Consider the following 17810-nt stretch of genomic DNA (forward strand, 5'->3'; position numbering starts at 1 on the left):
ACTTCTCGTTACCGAATGGAAAGGGACCTTTGCCATTTTCGCTTCAACACAGATCTCACACTTGTGTTGTGGATCCTTTTTAAATGTGGGTATTACATTTTGGTTTGCAAGTCTTTGCAACGTGTTAAAGTTAACATGTCCCAATCTTTCATGCCATAAATATGAACTCTCAATCAAGTACACAGAATTTGTAGCTTTATTCTTCGCCTCTTGGCGGATAACATTTATTACATTCATCTTAAAGAGACCATTATCTTGGTACCCTTTGCCTATAAAGACACCACTCTTGGTTAATACAAATTTGTCCGATTCGAACACAAGCCTAAAACCGGCCTTACTCAACAAGGAACCAGAAACCAAGTTCTTCCGAATGTCCGGCACATGCAGTACATTCTTGAGCGTTACTTCTTTGCCTGAAGTCATCTTCAGCACTACTTCTCCAACTCCTACGACATCAAACGTTGTAGAGTATCCCATAAATAGTTTCCTTTCACTGTTGGGAGAGTAGGATGAGAACATCTCCTTCTCGGCACAAATGTGGATAGTAGATCCGGTGTCTATCCACCACTCTCTTGGATTGTCCACCAAGTTGGCTTCAAATACAACAGCAGATAAATCATTGGTGGACTTCAAATACAACAGCAGATAAATCAGGTTGCGAAATATCAACTGGTACATACCGTTCTTCGACGACATTCGCTTGCCTTTGTTTCTGCTTATTATTGTCTCTTTTTGGAAGACGACAATCTTTGGCCATGTGATTCGGCTTGCCACTATTGAAGCAATTCCCTTTGAACTTTTTGGCTTTTCCTTTTTTCTTGTCATCGTTCGGTCGCTTTCTCTTGTGACTAGTACTTGATTCCGCTAGATTTGCTTTGGCTTCAGATTCCATCGCACTTTTGTATGACTTGGCCTCACAGTTTCGGTTGTCTTCCTCGATTCTAAGTCTCACGATTAGATCTTCGAGTTTCACATCCTTGCGCTTATGTTTAAGATATTTTTTGAAGTCCTTCCACATAGGCGGCAACTTCTCGATTAGTGCTGCTACTTGGAAGGGCTCATTCAATAACATTCCCTCAGAGAGCAAGTCATGAAGAATGATTTGAAATTCCTGCACTTGGCTAATAACGGTTTTGGAGTCGGTCATTTTGAAGTCTAGTAATTTTCCAACAACAAACTTCTTGATGCCCGCATCCTCCGTCTTGTACTTCTTCAATTCCTTTGCAGTTTTGACTGAACAATAGACACTATAAAGTGTGTCATCAAGCCCATTTAGGATGTAACTCCTGCAAAGGAAATCGCCGTGGTTCCATGCTTCCACAGCGTTTCTTCGTTGTGTGTCAGTATCATCTTCTGCAACTGAAGGTGGATCCTCATTCAGAAAACGAGAAAGACTCAGGGTAGTGAGATAGAACAACATTTTCTGTTGCCAACGTTTGAAGTCGGCACCAGTGAATTTCGATGGTTTTTCACCATGAGCGGGAGCAGTGGCCATAGGAGTGAATGATGTGCTTGACATTTTCAGAATTCAGAGATGTAGAACACGAGATATCGTCTTGTGATTGTTGTTTGTACCTAGTGGTGTCCTTTTCGAAACTCTGGGATAAGGAAGCAGCAATGATTCTTTCAGTCGAGGCAAGGATAAATCCTTTATCCGCAAGACGATATTGTCCGTATACAAGTGCTTTACGTTAACGGCAATCGTCCCTAAGATACAACGACTTCGATCAAGAGTAGTAGCACAACAAACTCAAGATTGCAACGAACAAAAATTGTAATAACCTTCAAGTGAGTAGAACGAAATTTTGCAGCAATATGTGGGAAGGAATTTGATGCAAAAGTGTGTAAATGAATGCATGTAAGGGATATTTATAGAGCATCAAGGAATATCTAGAATGGTCACAACTTTTCGCACAAAGGTATAATCTTTGGGTGAATAGATAGGGATGTAAATGAGCCGAGCCGAGCCGAGCAGTAGCTGGCTCGGGCTCGGCTCGTTTCATTATTTTCTCGGCTCGGGCTCGGCTCGAGCTCGTTACGAGCCTCGGGTTTGAAGCTCGGGCTCGGCTCGTTCGGAATTTATGAAGCTCGGGCTCGGCTCGAGCTCGGCTCGTTAATGGCTCGTTTATCTTGTTTAATGAGCCTGGCTCGGGTTCGGCTCGTTAAACAAGCTCGTTAAGCGAGCTCGGGCTCGGCTCGTTAAACTATTTGCTTGGCTCGGGCTCGTTACGAGCCTTTGGTTTGAAGCTCGGGCTCGGCTCGAGCTCGGCTCGTTAAGAAATAAGAAAAAAACAACTTAATTAAATAAGTTTCTTTGGGATCGGTTCTTTTTTCTAATGATCAAATAAGAAAAAAAAACAACTTAATTAAACCCAACAACCAAATAAGAATTCAACATGATAAAACATAAAAGAATTACCAGAGCATGAATGAGCTTGCTGTTCTTGCCTCGCTCCCTCGTGAACCCAACTTCAACAACCTAATAGGAATTCAACAAGATAAAACAAAAAAGATATTTAAATTAAAACAAACAAACAAACTTCACCAATTCAATGATAAACATTCGATGGTAATGACCTTAATTCAAATGAATCTTCTTAAGCCCCGAATTTTCCTTTTACATAGAAGCACAAAAATTCAAAATGTTAGAATTAACCAACCTAAATTAATAGAAAATAACACATATCTAATAAAGACACAATTAAATTAAATATCAATTTACTTACATTTTCTTTTCTCTTGACTAGGTACCGGGCACGTAACCAATCTTCTGCACAAAGCAACATCTGAACCGTATCCACTCCCAAATTGACACAATATGAATCAATAACTCTACCACCAGCGCTGAAAGCCGATTCAGAAGCGACACAAGTTATTGGAATTGATAGTACATCACATGCCATCTTTGACAAAATCCTAAACTTTAAGTTGTTCATCTTCCACCATGACAATGCATCAAATTCATCATCTTCTTCACACAATACAACCCCTTCCTCAAAGTACACTTCAAGTTCGGACTTCACTTGCTCCACACTATCAACATTCTTAATATAGTTGGCAAATGCTATCCTCACTTTACCCTTTCCTTTTGCACTAACAATACTTGAAACACTAGAACTTTCTTTCTGAGCATCACCTGAAACATCCTTTTCAGCAACATTATTTTTGTGAGCATCAACATATTCACGATACAACAAACGCAATGTCTCACGAACTGTAACGATGTTCTCAATTGCATCAACTTCAGAATAGATTTCTGGAAAACACCATTCAATCAACTTCATCTTATTCCTTGGATCTAATACAGCTGCCATAGAAATTAACAAGTTACAGTGACCCCAATACTTGTCGAATTTAGTCTTCATTTTGTTAACCATATCTTTCATCAAACTACCTTCACCCATACTTGTATTATTCAACAACCTCTTTATGTTATAAAGTTCAGGTAGAAACAAATTTGAAGTTGGATATTCTGAACCTGAAAAATGTAGATAACTATATTAGATATTCAGACAATAAACAATTTTATTAAGAAACAAGATTCAAGTTTAATATTATTACCTGAAATGATGTGGGTAACTTCATTAAATTCTTGAAGAAAAGAACAGACTACACGGACTTTCTCCCAATCCTTCTCACTTAGCAAAGTGTTATAAGTAGGATCCCTTTGTTGATATCTTGGGAAAACGTCCTTGAACTCTAGAGCAGTAGACAACATGCAATATGTTGCATTCCACCTAGTGCAACAATCCATTACTAGTTTCTTTGAAGATAATTGCAACTGTTTTGCAATTTCACCGAAAATAATAAGACGAAACTCTGAGGCAGATATGTGTTTCACACTCTCACGCACATTGGAAATAATATTTTGTATCTCCGAAAGCCCATCTTGTACCAAAAGATTCAAGATATGCGCACAACATCTTACATGAAACAATTTTCCACCGAGAGGAAGATTGTTTTTATAAGAGAGATTCTCTTTCAACATCCGAATAGCTACATCATTGTATGTAGCATTATCAACTGTGATTGTCCACACCTTGTTTTCAATTCCCCATTCAACCAAACACTTATTCAACACATCACAAACAACTATACCTGTATGAGGTGGGGGGACATCACAAAAATTCAAATTCCGCTTTTGCAAATTCCAACTGGAGTCCACATAATGACAAGTGACAACCATATATGAAATTTTCTGATCAGACCTCCATAAATCCGTAGTCACACTGACCCTATTTATGTCCTTTAATTCTGCCACAAATTTTTTCTTCTCTATTTCATAAGAAGTAATACAATCTTTCTTGGCAGTGGCACGACTGATTTTTTGCTAATGTGGACTAGAATTCTTCATCAGTAAGTTGAACAATTCATACTCTGCAAAGACGAATGGCAATTCTTGAACAATAATCATGTGAGAGACAATCTCCCTGATCTTCGCTTGATCGTATCTGAAATTCTGCACTGCATTAACAGATTCTGACTCCGACATGGTTGTAATTATACTTATATTTTTTTGTCCTTTCTCGTTCATCTGCTTCCTTATACAACTTCTGCTATGCCTAAGTAAATGTGATGTAGAACCAGACTTAGTGTTGCGCGTTTTCTTAACTGCTCGCAAGCGCACGATGTCAAGTTATAGTAAAATGTACTTTTGGGTACAAGTGTCGATCCCACGAGGAGTGTGTATAAAAATGTATATCAATTCTTGTAATTAAAATAGCCAAGACTTTATCTAGAAAAATCAATAATCAGATTTGTTTGTTTAAACGAATTAATTGAAAGCAATGAATAAATTAAATCACCGGATTGAGAGATAATAATGAGAGAAAGTATCTAGAGAAATGATTTCACAAAGTTTCCACGACAATCATTCACAGTTTAATTTATATTCCTGAATTCCAATCGATTAATGGCCAAGAACACTTAGATTGTTTTATTCCCCCTTTCCCAAGTGACGAATAAAGTGTATCTATCAACTTCGATTCAATTATTCCTAATTAGAATCTACGTTTCATAGATAAGCGCATACAATGTTCTTACTAAGCCTCGCTAAAGTTATACGCCTTCCGAACGCTATAAACATTCAACGATGTGTCTCTAATGATCTATAACCCTAGTCCCTCTCCCGAGTTATAAGATTAATCAAACAACAAACAATTTATGGCCAGTAAATTGCAGTGCAGTAAACGCAGAGAACACAATTAAACGAAAGCAGAATTCAATCAATAAATAACGGTGTCAAATCATCGTTTCAACAGAGTTACGTCATTCTCCAGAATGAGAGTTTAGTTCATCACGAAATCCAAGAGAAAACAAGACATGTTTGTGATTCTGGACATTTCTACGCAATAAAATAAAGAAACAAAGGAAAAGATAACAAATCGAAGTGTCGTCTCTGTCCCCAGATCCGTCGTTCTTCGTATTTGCGATGGTTCTTCGCACTCTGAATCTCTATCTCCTGTAGGCGCTCCGTTTCTTCGTATTTTTCTCCTGTGACGGCTGATGATCGTGTGTTTTTCTCTCTGCGGCGGCCGATCCCCTCTGACCTAGACGATTCGCGCATTTATACCTTTTCTGGACGCGGCGTGCGCGCGGTGGCGCGAAATGTGGCGCGGAGGCGCGCAAGCATCTGCCATCTGCTGTGTGTTGGCTTGCGCGCGGTTGCGCATGAAGTCGCGCGATGGCGTGCTCCTCTCGGGTGTATGCGCGCGGTGGCGCATGAACTTGCGCGGACGCGCGCAAGCTTCTGTGTGCGCGCGCAGGTGCGTGTAAGCTCGCGTGGTGGCGCGCTAGCTTCTGTCCGAAAGGGTGTCATTGTGCGCGCGGCTGCGCGGAAGTTGGCGCGATCGCGCGCGCATCTCTGTTTCATGCACAAGTATGGGTGTGCGCGCGGGTGCGCGTGAAGTGGCGCTGGGGCGCGCAAGCTCCTGTCCAGTGACGTGCTCGTGGTCGTGCGCTTCTTAGTCCCCTTGGCTTCGTGTTCGCTATTTTCTCCATTTCTGAAATGACAACATAAACAAACCAAAAAACGCATAATTCTGTTCGAAACAAGCATAATTCAAAATGGATTTAAATGTAAATTAAGTGCAAATCTTGCACTTATCAAACCCCCCAAACTTGAATTTTTGCTAGTCCCGAGCAAAATATAAGAAAAGCTAATAAAGAAGGAATAAAAATACGCAAACTACTAAAGTCATGGATGTGCAAAAAAAAGTGATAATGACCTCCGATTCATCTAATTTCATGTAATTCACGATTTCCCAAGAGTCACGTGTGTGTGTGTTATGTCAATGTTTGTTTACCCCATCGAATGCTCAAATAAAGTTGTAATGCCCCTTTGCCTTACAGAATCAAGAAATCCTCAGTTCAGTTCAACTTTCACATCATCAACATAAACATTTGCATTCACAGATCACATAGGACTTTTTCGGTGATTATTTGGCTTGAAAGATGATCAACACAAGTATGCCAAAGATGAAATCACAAAATGAGATGCTTGCAAGCAAGTGATTAAGGTCTATACTTGTTGACAATGAGTTTCAGGTATCCATAGGCTTAACTTGAACAACTTTTCTCCACTAGTATATCGGATAAATGTGACAAGGTTAATAGGTCTTGTAGGCTTGTAACGTTAGGCCACGGCTCACGGCTACAATAAAAGGTATGGAATTCAAAATTTGAGAGAAATAATCAACTCTTCATCAATTTCACTCTTTTTCATCTTCTTTTTCATTCACCATCCACTTATTGTTTTCTTTTCATTCATATCTTTCATCTCCTTTATATTTTTCTTTGATTGAACTTTTTCTCTTTCTTTTTGTCTATTTTCAACTCCCTCTTTGCTCACTTCAATTTTTTTTTTTTCTTTTCAAGGAGCTTTTGAATCACTACACCACCAATGAATTTCTTTCTCTCAAAATCAGGTAGGAAAATAAGTGTATCGGCTTCATTAGGTAGTTGTTGTGGGATGTAGAATAGATACAAGTGGGGGTTGATTGTATGTCATTGACACACACCACTTGATTTTTTAGTAAGCTCAAAATGGGACACTAGGGATATTTTATGTTCATTTGGTAGGCTCGAAGGCTCAACGGTTTCAAAGATCGCCTAAATCATTCCTATGTCACATATTATCCGTATTTCGCCTCGAAAAGTGTTCAAACAAGTTCTAGACTTCCGTCAATCCATTAGTCAACTCATACACACCAATCACATGCAATCTTCAATAAAAATGATATATGAAATAGGTGCACGAAGAAAATTTAAGCATCTCAATTAACTTGAAGCTCAAAGGGCTACAATTGACAATAAGCACAGAACACAGGCCCAAGGATATTGCGAACAATTGCCTAGCTCATTCCTATGATTGCAACAGTGTCAATCAATGTCATGCAAGAATTACCAATAATCAGATCTCCCTCATCCGTTTAGCATCACAGGCATGCAACTTGTCTCTAAACAACGATAATATCAACAACCACGACAGTGCAAAATAATTGTGACTCTTAAGTTATCATGAACACATATAAATTTCAGGATCGCAATTCAGTTTTCATCATCGGTCCCACATTTTACTTATCCATGACTTTACCTAACAAATATAGAATGCAAAAAGTAAATAAAAACTAAATTAACTACTGAGCAAAATAAAAAAAAATCATAAAAATTCCAACAAGCAATTTGTTACCCCCCAAACTTAAAGTATGCATTGTCCTCAATGTATAGAAATGAAAAACATGACAACACATACCTCGCACCCGAGTGTCAGAACTCAGGGCTCGAATCATCATCCCCAGATCCTTCATCATCATCATCCATCGGCTGTGGGTACTGTGGTGGCCAGGCTGGTTGTGGTGGGTAAGGAACATCCTCGGGTCCAGGTGGGAACCGCTGGGCAAGTGCCGATGTGAAATCCATCATGTAAGACATGAAAGTACTAGTAGTCTGTCGGTGTTCGGCCTGCTGTCGGCGCTCGACCCACATATCCTGTTCCAGTCGGAACATGCGATCTCCCAAACTTGATCGAAGGATTGATGGTGGTGGTGGTGGCTGGCGTGCTCTGGCCCTCTGATTATAAGCTGCCCTAGCCCGTTGCCGTTCTATTTCGTCTCCAAAGCGCGAACGCTCTACTTCAAATACTGTGATTGGGCTCTTGGCTTTCAGGACCTGTTCATCGGCGCCCCATTGTACGCTGGCATGAAGACAAAGGGCAGTGATAGTATGTGCGCAGGGAAGGCTGACGGTCATGAGTCCCGTGCCAGCACGCATAATATAGCTGTGAATAAGCTTCCCAAGATCGACGGTTCTCCCAGTCATGATGGCGTAAATCAACGCCACTTTGTCTTTTGTAATTTCAGTCTGATGGGAGGAGGGCATGATCCGTGATAGAATAAAAGATGCCCAACAACGTGGTTTACGGCGTAAATCAGATTTTTTTAAAGTGACTGGGGAGCCCTGATTCAATCGCCACTCTGCACCCTCGATGCCTAAGGTGCTGATAATCTCATCGTAGTTCATAGCCCCCGTGATCAACTCAGTGTACCCGTCATTTTCAAACTCCGACAGATTGTAGATTGCGTTCATAGTGGCCGAATCAAAATAGACGAGTTGCCCTCGCACCAAAACTCCGTATTCTTCATGTTTGATTCTCAAATTCGCATAGAATTCACGGACTACGGATATCACAGCGTCTGGTGGAGACTGAGCTATATCCATCCACCCTCGTCGCCCGACCTCTCTAATGAATGCACAGTCGGGGTATGTCATATCTAGCCCTCTTTCTGGAATAATCGACCTAGACAAGGTGCTCTCATATACCCGAAAGGCTTCCTCGTTCCAAAATTTGTGAGCATCGTAGGAACGAGAGGAGGAAGCCCCATCCTTTGATTTTTTACGAGGTGCCATAATTATCACTTGGTATCAACAATAATAATCAACAAATCGAGAGCACAATTCCACCAACACAGCTAGAATTCTGAAATTTATCCCCAAACAATAATATTGTGGAAGGAGCGGTACCCTTACTTGAAGAAAACGACTAGAGAGAACACCGGCGTGGCGGAGGCGGCGGCTGAGGAGTGGCGGCGGCAGAGAGGCGGCGCGTTGGGAGGACGGCGGCGGCGCTAGTGGTGGTTGCTTGTGGTGGTTGGGTGTGTTGAAGGAGGAGTGTTTGTGGTGTTGAGGTGTGAGGGAGGTGGAGAGGTAAGTAGATGGTGGTGTTGGAATGAAAATTTGTGAGTGGGGGAGGAGTTTGATTTGAGAAGGAGAGTAGATTTGTGAGGGGGAGGCGGCTGAGTGGTGAGGGAGAGAAGAATTTAGGTTATAAAATCGCGAGGAGGGGTATTTAAAGAAGTGGGGATGAACGCGGCGTGCGGGCGCGCGAGATGTCGCGCTAGGGCGCGCTGTCCTCGGGTCTGTCAGCAATAATTCAGGGCGCGCGGTCGCGCGATAGCTTCTGTAAATCGGTAATAAAGTAGCACGCGCGAGCGCGCGAGAAGTCGCGCTATCGCGCGTGACCTACTGTCTTCGTGCAAAGTTGCTGTGCGCGTGATCGCGCGAGACATGGCGCTGGGGCGCGCGAGCTTCTGTAATTCCAAGTGGTCCTTAGCGCGCTGCCGCGCGAGATGTCGCGCTTGGGCGCGCATGCGTCTGTAAATCCATTGTTTTTTTTTTTTTTTTAACACCTGCAAAATAAAGGATTCAAATTAAAAACTTGAATGTAGAAAATTACAAATATTAACTATGAAATTTAAATGAAATAATGAAGCAGAGCGAATGCGAAAATAAATAAATGCGGGTTGCCTCCCACACAGCGCTTGGTTTAACGTCATCAGCCCGACGGTACCCTGTCTGATCAGATCAACTTGTAGCTGTCGATATTTCTTGCTTCTGTCCCATAGTAGGGTTTAACTCGCTGTCCATTTACTTTGAAAGTTCGTCCGTCATGGCACTTTAGCTCGACGGCTCCATAGGGGGACACCGTTTCCAAGACAAATGGCCCTGACCATCTTGACTTTAACTTACCAGGGAACAACTTCAGACGAGAGTTGTACAGCAGTACCTGTTGTCCTGGTTTAAGCTCCCTTCGAACTATGATCTTGTCATGCCACTTCTTGGTCTGTTCTTTGTAGATCTTTGCATTCTCATAGGCGTCATTTCGAAATTCGTCCATCTCGCTCAATTGCAGCTTTCTAACCTCGCCAGACGCTTTCAGATCAAAATTCAACTTCTTCACGGCCCAAAATGCCCTATGCTCCAACTCCAATGGTAGGAGGCATGCTTTTCCAAATACAAGCCGGTAGGGAGACATCCCAATAGGCGTCTTGAATGCAGTTCTGTAAGCCCAAAGCGCATCATCCAACTTCAATGCCCAATCCCTCCGGTTTGTGTTGACAGTCTTTTCCAGTATCTGCTTAATTTCCCAGTTGGATACTTCAGCTTGTCCATTTGACTGCGGATGATATGCTAGTGCCACCTTATGCTTCACATTGTATTTGGCCAATAGTGAGTTGAAAATTCTATTGCAAAAATGTGTACCTTCATCACTTATGATGGCCCTCGGTGTTCCAAACCTGGTGAAAATGTTTTTCTGTACGAATTTAGCTACAACATGAGAGTCATTAGTACTGGTGGCGATTGCTTCCACCCATTTCGACACATAATCAACAGCTAACAGAATGTAAGAATAGCCAGAGGAAGGGGGAAAAGGTCCCATGAAATCTATGCCCCAAACGTCAAAAAGTTCCACTTCCAAAACATTTGTCAGTGGTAATTCGTGACGCCTAGAGATGTTTCCTAACCTTTGGCATCTATCACATGATTTCACTAAGGTATAACTATCCTTAAACAAACTAGGCCAGTAAAAACCAGATTGTAGTACCTTAGCTGCTGTTCGTGATGCTCCGAAATGTCCACCATATGGTGAAGAATGGCATTTCTCCAGAATTTGTTGCGCTTCGAGACCCTCTACGCATCTCCTGATCATTTGGTCAGCACACCTCTTGTACACAAATGGGTCATCCCAATAATAAAACTTGATATCATGGACAAACTTCTTTTTCTGATGGTAGCTCATATCTGGGGGAAGGGTTCCACAAGACAAATAATTAGCAATATCAGCAAACCAAGGAAGTACAGAGTTTACCTCAAAGAGCTGCTCATCTGGAAAAGTTTCTTGTATAGCTCCCTCTTCTTCCTTCTCCTCTCGCTCAAGTCTTGACAGGTGGTCAGCCACTTGATTTTCACATCCTTTTCTATCCCTTACCTCAAAATCAAACTCTTGGAGCAACAAGATCCACCTTATCAAGCGTGGTTTTGCATCCTTCTTGGCAAATAAGTATCGGATAGCTGCATGATCAGTGAAAACTATTACCTTTGTACCTACCAAGTAGGGTCTGAACTTGTCAAAGGCGAATACTACTGCGAGCATCTCCTTTTCGGTGGTTGTGTAGTTTTGCTGTGCAGCATCCATGGTACGACTTGCATAGTAGATTGATCTGAAGAATTTATCACGTTTCTGTCCCAACACCACACCCACTGCATAATCACTGGCATCGCACATCAGCTCAAAGGGTTGTTCCCAATCCGGCACTATCCTGATTGGTGCAGTCACCAATGCTTTCTTGATCTTCTCAAATGCCTGCAGACAATCATCATCAAAAATAAAGGTGGATTCTTTTTCAAGCAAATTACACAGAGGTTTAGTAATCTTAGAAAAATCTTTGATAAATCTACGATAAAACCCGGCATGCCCTAAGAAGCTCCTTATTCCCTTGATGTTCTTTGGCGGAGGGAGTTTTTCAATTGCAACCACCTTGGCTCTGTCAACCTCTAATCCCTTAGAAGATACTTTATGTCCAAGAACAATGCCCTCTTGGACCATAAAGTGACACTTCTCCCAGTTAAGAACTAGGTTCTTTTCTTGGCATCTCTGCAAAACAAGGGATAGGTTATGTAAACAGTGATCAAAAGAAGAGCCAAATACCGAGAAGTCATCCATGAAGACTTCCATGATGTCCTCCACCATGTCTGCAAAAATGGCCATCATACACCTCTGAAAAGTAGCAGGTGCATTACATAGTCCAAAAGGCATCCTTCTAAAGGCAAACGTGCCATAGGGGCATGTGAATGTTGTCTTCTCCTAATCTTCTGGTGCTATGGCAATTTGATTATAACCTGAATATCCATCTAAGAAACAGTAGTGACAATAACCTGCAAGTCTATCAAGCATCTGATCAATAAAAGGCAATGGAAAATGATCTTTTCGTGTGGCATTGTTCAACTTTCTATAATCAATACATACTCGCCAACCAGTTACAGTACGAGTAGATATTAACTCATCATTTTCATTTTTGACCACTGTCATCCCACCCTTTTTTGGTACAACTTGCACAGGAGATACCCAGCTACTGTCAGAAATAGCATAAATTACACCAGCATTTAACAATTTCAGTACCTCATTCTTCACAACCTCTTTCATTGCTGGGTTCAACCTCCTCTGGTGATCCACATAAGGAGTATACGCCTCCTCCATCAAAATTTTATGCATGCATATAGTGGGGCTAATTCCCCTAATATCAGATATTGACCATCCTAGAGCAGTTTTATACTTTCGCAGCACTCTCAATAATTTATCTTTTTCATCACATGAAAGGGAGGAAGAGATAATTACCGGATACGTCGACTTCTCACCTAAAAATGCATAGCACAGATGGCTTGGCAACTCCTTCAAATCAGGGGAAGGTCGTTTTACCTCTAGTTTCTCATTCACGTTCAGCTCATCATGCGGTGCATCTTTTCTCTTTTCTTTTGGCAGCGCGTCAAGAGCCACTAATTGCTCTTTCACTTCCCAATTATCTTCATCGACAGTTCCTGCCGCACCTATCAGACAGCTCTCCAAGGGATCTCTCATTCCTGCACAATCAAGAGACATACATGAGTCTATAACATTAATGCTTTTACAAGTGCTTACCTCATTGGATCCCTTCATGGCGTGATAGATGTTAAAAATAACTTCTTCACCACCAACTCTCAAGGTGAGTTCACCCTTATGAACATCGATCAATGCCCTTCCAGTCGCCAAGAATGGTCTCCCAAAGATCAATGGAGCATCATGATCCTCTTCCATATCTAAAATCACAAAGTCAGCAGGAAAAATAAATTTATCTACTTTTACCAGTACATCCTCGACGACCCCACGTGGATATGTGAGACTTCTGTCTGCAAGCTGTAGGGTGATAGTAGTTGGTTTAACTTCTCCAAGCTCCAATTTCCTGAAAATAGAAAAGGGCATCAAATTAATACTTGCTCCTAAATCACATAAAGCTTTACTACAATGAGAACCACCAATAAAACAAGGAATAGTAAAACTCCCTGGATCTTTCAATTTTTGTGGTAATTTCTTTTGCAAGATGGCACTACACTCCTCCGTAAGCTTCACTGTCTCAAACTCTTGCAACTTCCTCTTTTTAGACATCACATCTTTAATAAACTTGGCATAGTTCGGCATTTGCTCCAAAGCATCAGCAAATGGTATATTGATGTGTATCTTCTTGAAAATTTCCAAGAACTTTGCAAACTGATCATCCAAGCTCTTCTTCTTGAATCTCTGAGGGTAGGGTAGAGTCGGCTTATACACTGGAGGTGGTTCAACTTTGATTTCAGCCGTGGATTTCTCCATTTCACCTTCTTCAACTGTCTTCCCACTGTCCACTCTCTCTTTGGGATTCTGTACCTCTAATTCCTTCCCACTCCTCAAAGTGACTGCCTTGCACTGTTCTTTTGGGTTAACTTCCGTGTTACTAGGAAATTGACCCCTGTTCTGATCTCTCAAGGCGTTGGCCAACTGTCCGATTTGTGTCTCCAGAGATTTCATTGTGGCCCCCATATTTCCCATATGAGTCTCCATGTTGTCCAGACGAGACTCGGTTCTCGCCATCCTTTTTCCAGACTCAGTAACAAATGTTCCTACCAAATCTTCCAATGAAGGCTTTCCCTCCCCCTTTGATGTATTGAACCCCGGTGGAGGATTCAACACATTTTTATTGTTTGCATAAGAAAAGTTTTCGTGATTTCTTAATCCAGGATGATAAGTGTTAGGGGGAGGGTTACCTCTATATCCTCCATATCCACCCTGATTTCTGTTGTTGATATACTGTGCTTCTTCAGGGGTGGATAGTTCCTCAGTAACCATCGATGGACCCTCGATGTCAGATGTACTCACTTTGTTCATCGCGGCTATTTGAGTGGTCAATGCAGACACCTGTGCAGTGAGTGACGTAATAGGATCCACCGCATAAACTCCAGCTGTCCTTTTTACTCCTGCCCTTTCAGACGGCCACTGGTAGCTATTTATTGTCATCTGTTCAAGTAAGTCATATGCTTGCTCGGGAGACTTAGCAAAAATCGTGCCACCAGCTGCAGCATCCACTGTTCCTCTTGTTTGCCCATTTAGACCGTTGTAGAATAATTCAATCTGCACCCAGTCTTCGAAACCATGGTTTGGGCACTTTCTCAACAACTCCTTGTATCTTTCCCATGCCTCATACAATTGTTCAAAATCAGTCTGCCTGAACGTGCTAATCTCAATCTTCAACTGCGCAGACTTTGCAGGGGGAAAGTACTTTGCTAGAAATTTCGTCGCCAGCTCCTGCCATGTTGTGATACTTCCCAAGGGAAGCGATTGGAGCCATCCCCTAGCTTGATCCCTGAGAGAAAACGGAAACAAACGCAGTCTAATAATATCATCAGGAACATTATTAATCTTTACCGTATCAGTTATCTCCAAGAATGTCCTCAAGTGAACGTGAGGATCAGAAGTGGCAGTCCCAGCAAACTGGTTTTGCTGAACCATATTAATTAGGGCGGGCTTCAATTCAAAATTATTTGCGTTGATCGTCCCTCTTGCAATACCAGAGTAGTGATTGTTGATCACTGGTCGGAAGTGATCTCTGATAGGAATAGCCTCTGGCGGGATGTTTCTGTCATTTTCTCTGTTCTCAGCCATTGCTTGGATCTCTTCTCTTCTTGCTTTTCTTAATCTTCTTGCAGTTCTTTCGATCTCCGGATAAAAAATAAGCAAGTCAGGGCTTTGCGATCTTAGCATACACTGTCAAGCAGAAAAAATGAAAAACTAACTCAACATGAAATAAAAATAAAAGCTCTAAATTAAAATCTAGACTAATTGGTAACAATACTGATATAAATTCAAATTTGACACTCCCCGGCAACGGCGCCAAAAACTTGTTGCGCGTTTTCTTAACTGCTCGCAAGCGCACGATGTCAAGTTATAGTAAAATGTACTTTTGGGTACAAGTGTCGATCCCACGAGGAGTGTGTATAAAAATGTATATCAATTCTTGTAATTAAAATAGCCAAGACTTTATCTAGAAAAATCAATAATCAGATTTGTTTGTTTAAACGAATTAATTGAAAGCAATGAATAAGTTAAATCACCGGATTGAGAGATAATAATGAGAGAAAGTATCTAGAGAAATGATTTCACAAAGTTTCCACGACAATCATTCACAGTTTAATTTATATTCCTGAATTCCAATCGATTAATGGCCAAGAACACTTAGATTGTTTTATTCCCCCTTTCCCAAGTGACGAATAAAGTGTATCTATCAACTTCGATTCAATTATTCCTAATTAGAATCTACGTTTCATAGATAAGCGCATACAATGTTCTTACTAAGCCTCGCTAAAGTTATACGCCTTCCGAACGCTATAAACATTCAACGATGTGTCTCTAATGATCTATAACCCTAGTCCCTCTCCCGAGTTATAAGATTAATCAAACAACAAACAATTTATGGCCAGTAAATTGCAGTGCAGTAAACGCAGAGAACACAATTAAACGAAAGCAGAATTCAATCAATAAATAACGGTGTCAAATCATCGTTTCAACAGAGTTACGTCATTCTCCAGAATGAGAGTTTAGTTCATCACGAAATCCAAGAGAAAACAAGACATGTTTGTGATTCTGGACATTTCTACGCAATAAAATAAAGAAACAAAGGAAAAGATAACAAATCGAAGTGTCGTCTCTGTCCCCAGATCCGTCGTTCTTCGTATTTGCGATGGTTCTTCGCACTCTGAATCTCTATCTCCTGTAGGCGCTCCGTTTCTTCGTATTTTTCTCCTGTGACGGCTGATGATCGTGTGTTTTTCTCTCTGCGGCGGCCGATCCCCTCTGACCTAGACGATTCGCGCATTTATACCTTTTCTGGACGCGGCGTGCGCGCGGTGGCGCGAAATGTGGCGCGGAGGCGCGCAAGCATCTGCCATCTGCTGTGTGTTGGCTTGCGCGCGGTTGCGCATGAAGTCGCGCGATGGCGTGCTCCTCTCGGGTGTATGCGCGCGGTGGCGCATGAACTCGCGCGGACGCGCGCAAGCTTCTGTGTGCGCGCGCAGGTGCGCGTAAGCTCGCGCGGTGGCGCGCTAGCTTCTGTCCGAAAGGGTGTCATTGTGCGCGCGGCTGCGCGGAAGTTGGCGCGATCGCGCGCGCATCTCTGTTTCATGCACAAGTATGGGTGTGCGCGCGGGTGCGCGTGAAGTGGCGCTGGGGCGCGCAAGCTCCTGTCCAGTGACGTGCTCGTGGTCGTGCGCTTCTTAGTCCCCTTGGCTTCGTGTTCGCTATTTTCTCCATTTCTGAAATGACAACATAAACAAACCAAAAAACGCATAATTCTGTTCGAAACAAGCATAATTCAAAATGGATTTAAATGTAAATTAAGTGCAAATCTTGCACTTATCACTTAGTATATGTCATTCGATGTTTGCAATGAATACATTCAGCCTTTATCAACCCATCTGAAAGAATAATCTCTTTAAAATCAATCCATACAGTAGATGTGCGTTTCTTTTTCTTCGGGGCATATGGATTATCGCCTTCATCTTGAATATTATCAAGTTCAACCACAGCCTTGCTTTGAGAAGTTTCATTGGTATCATTTGCACTTGGTTGAACTCTTCCCACAACAGGAGTTGTGCATGATTCTTGAGCAGATGATGTGTTTGGAGTCGACATGTTTGGAGCTGATGAACAACAATAAATACATTAATTAGTACCAACAGAGTACAGTACTCATAATATTACATTCAACCAATCCACTTATAAGTTTCAGCCTATAAGTTTCAGCCTTATAGTACTCATAAAAAACGTAAGGCTGGATGAGCCGCCAAGCTAGCTAGGAAAAGGACTTCTCGACTTGTAGCTCTTGATAATACAAGACAATAGACTACTGAGTCTTTGAACACAACAATATATCAATTACAGTATCGAAAGAATTACTCCATCTAATGGTCCATTAGAATACACTTGACTTATAAAATCTTAACACCATGTATTTCAAACTTCTGATAAGGTTGGTGGTGGCCATTTTCAATAAATAACTCAACAGAGGTACGACACACAAGAAATTAACCAATTATCGTTCTAATCAATACCATACCTCGGGAAACTGGTGCCGGACTAACTCAGTGCTTTGAACGGTGGTGGTGGTGTTTTGCTTCCCTCTCGGCGAGTGAAACGGCGGTGGTGTTGGTGGTTCGAAGCCAACGGCGAGTGGAACGCGGTGTTAGGGTTAATTTCGAAATAAAATGTGGATGGATATAGTGAGCTCGTATGTGAAATAAAGGATATAAATATCGAATCAGCGACAGTTGCGAAAAAGCCGTCCCTACTTGCGACGGTTTTTTAACATTCCGTCGCTAATTGCGACGGTTTACCACCCCGTCGCTAAGTAAATCGGCAACGGTTCAAAACCAACCGTGACTGGAAATGTGATTACATACGAAAATTGATG

General features: G+C 41.8%; 1 protein-coding gene across 1 annotated transcript; it reads right to left on the minus strand.

Annotated features, from left to right (window-relative positions):
• Positions 1–1942: 1942 nt before the first annotated feature.
• LOC140830225 (zinc finger BED domain-containing protein RICESLEEPER 2-like) lies at positions 1943–4492 on the minus strand. The gene is made up of 3 exons (XM_073193507.1): positions 4377–4492; positions 3562–4154; positions 1943–3478 (listed from the first exon to the last, which is right to left on the minus strand). Exons 1-3 carry the CDS (start codon positions 4490–4492, stop codon positions 2661–2663), a joined length of 1527 nt encoding a protein of 508 aa, XP_073049608.1. The 3' UTR covers positions 1943–2660.
• Positions 4493–17810: the final 13318 nt, after the last annotated feature.

This window comes from Primulina eburnea, chromosome 4 (genome assembly GCF_022965805.1).
Source record: "Primulina eburnea isolate SZY01 chromosome 4, ASM2296580v1, whole genome shotgun sequence".
NCBI classification, from domain to species: Eukaryota; Viridiplantae; Streptophyta; class Magnoliopsida; order Lamiales; family Gesneriaceae; genus Primulina; species Primulina eburnea.

Coding starts and splice junctions, on each gene's coding strand:
- LOC140830225 (XM_073193507.1), bottom strand. CDS start 4,492: ATGTCGGAGTCAGAATCTGTTAATGCAGTGCAGAATTTCAGATACGAT. Junction 4,155..4,376: donor TTGCCATTCGTCTTTGCAGA/GTATGAATTGTT, acceptor TGTGGACTCCAG/TTGGAATTTGCAAAAGCGGA. Junction 3,479..3,561: donor AGTTACCCACATCATTTCAG/GTAATAATATTA, acceptor TACATTTTTCAG/GTTCAGAATATCCAACTTCA.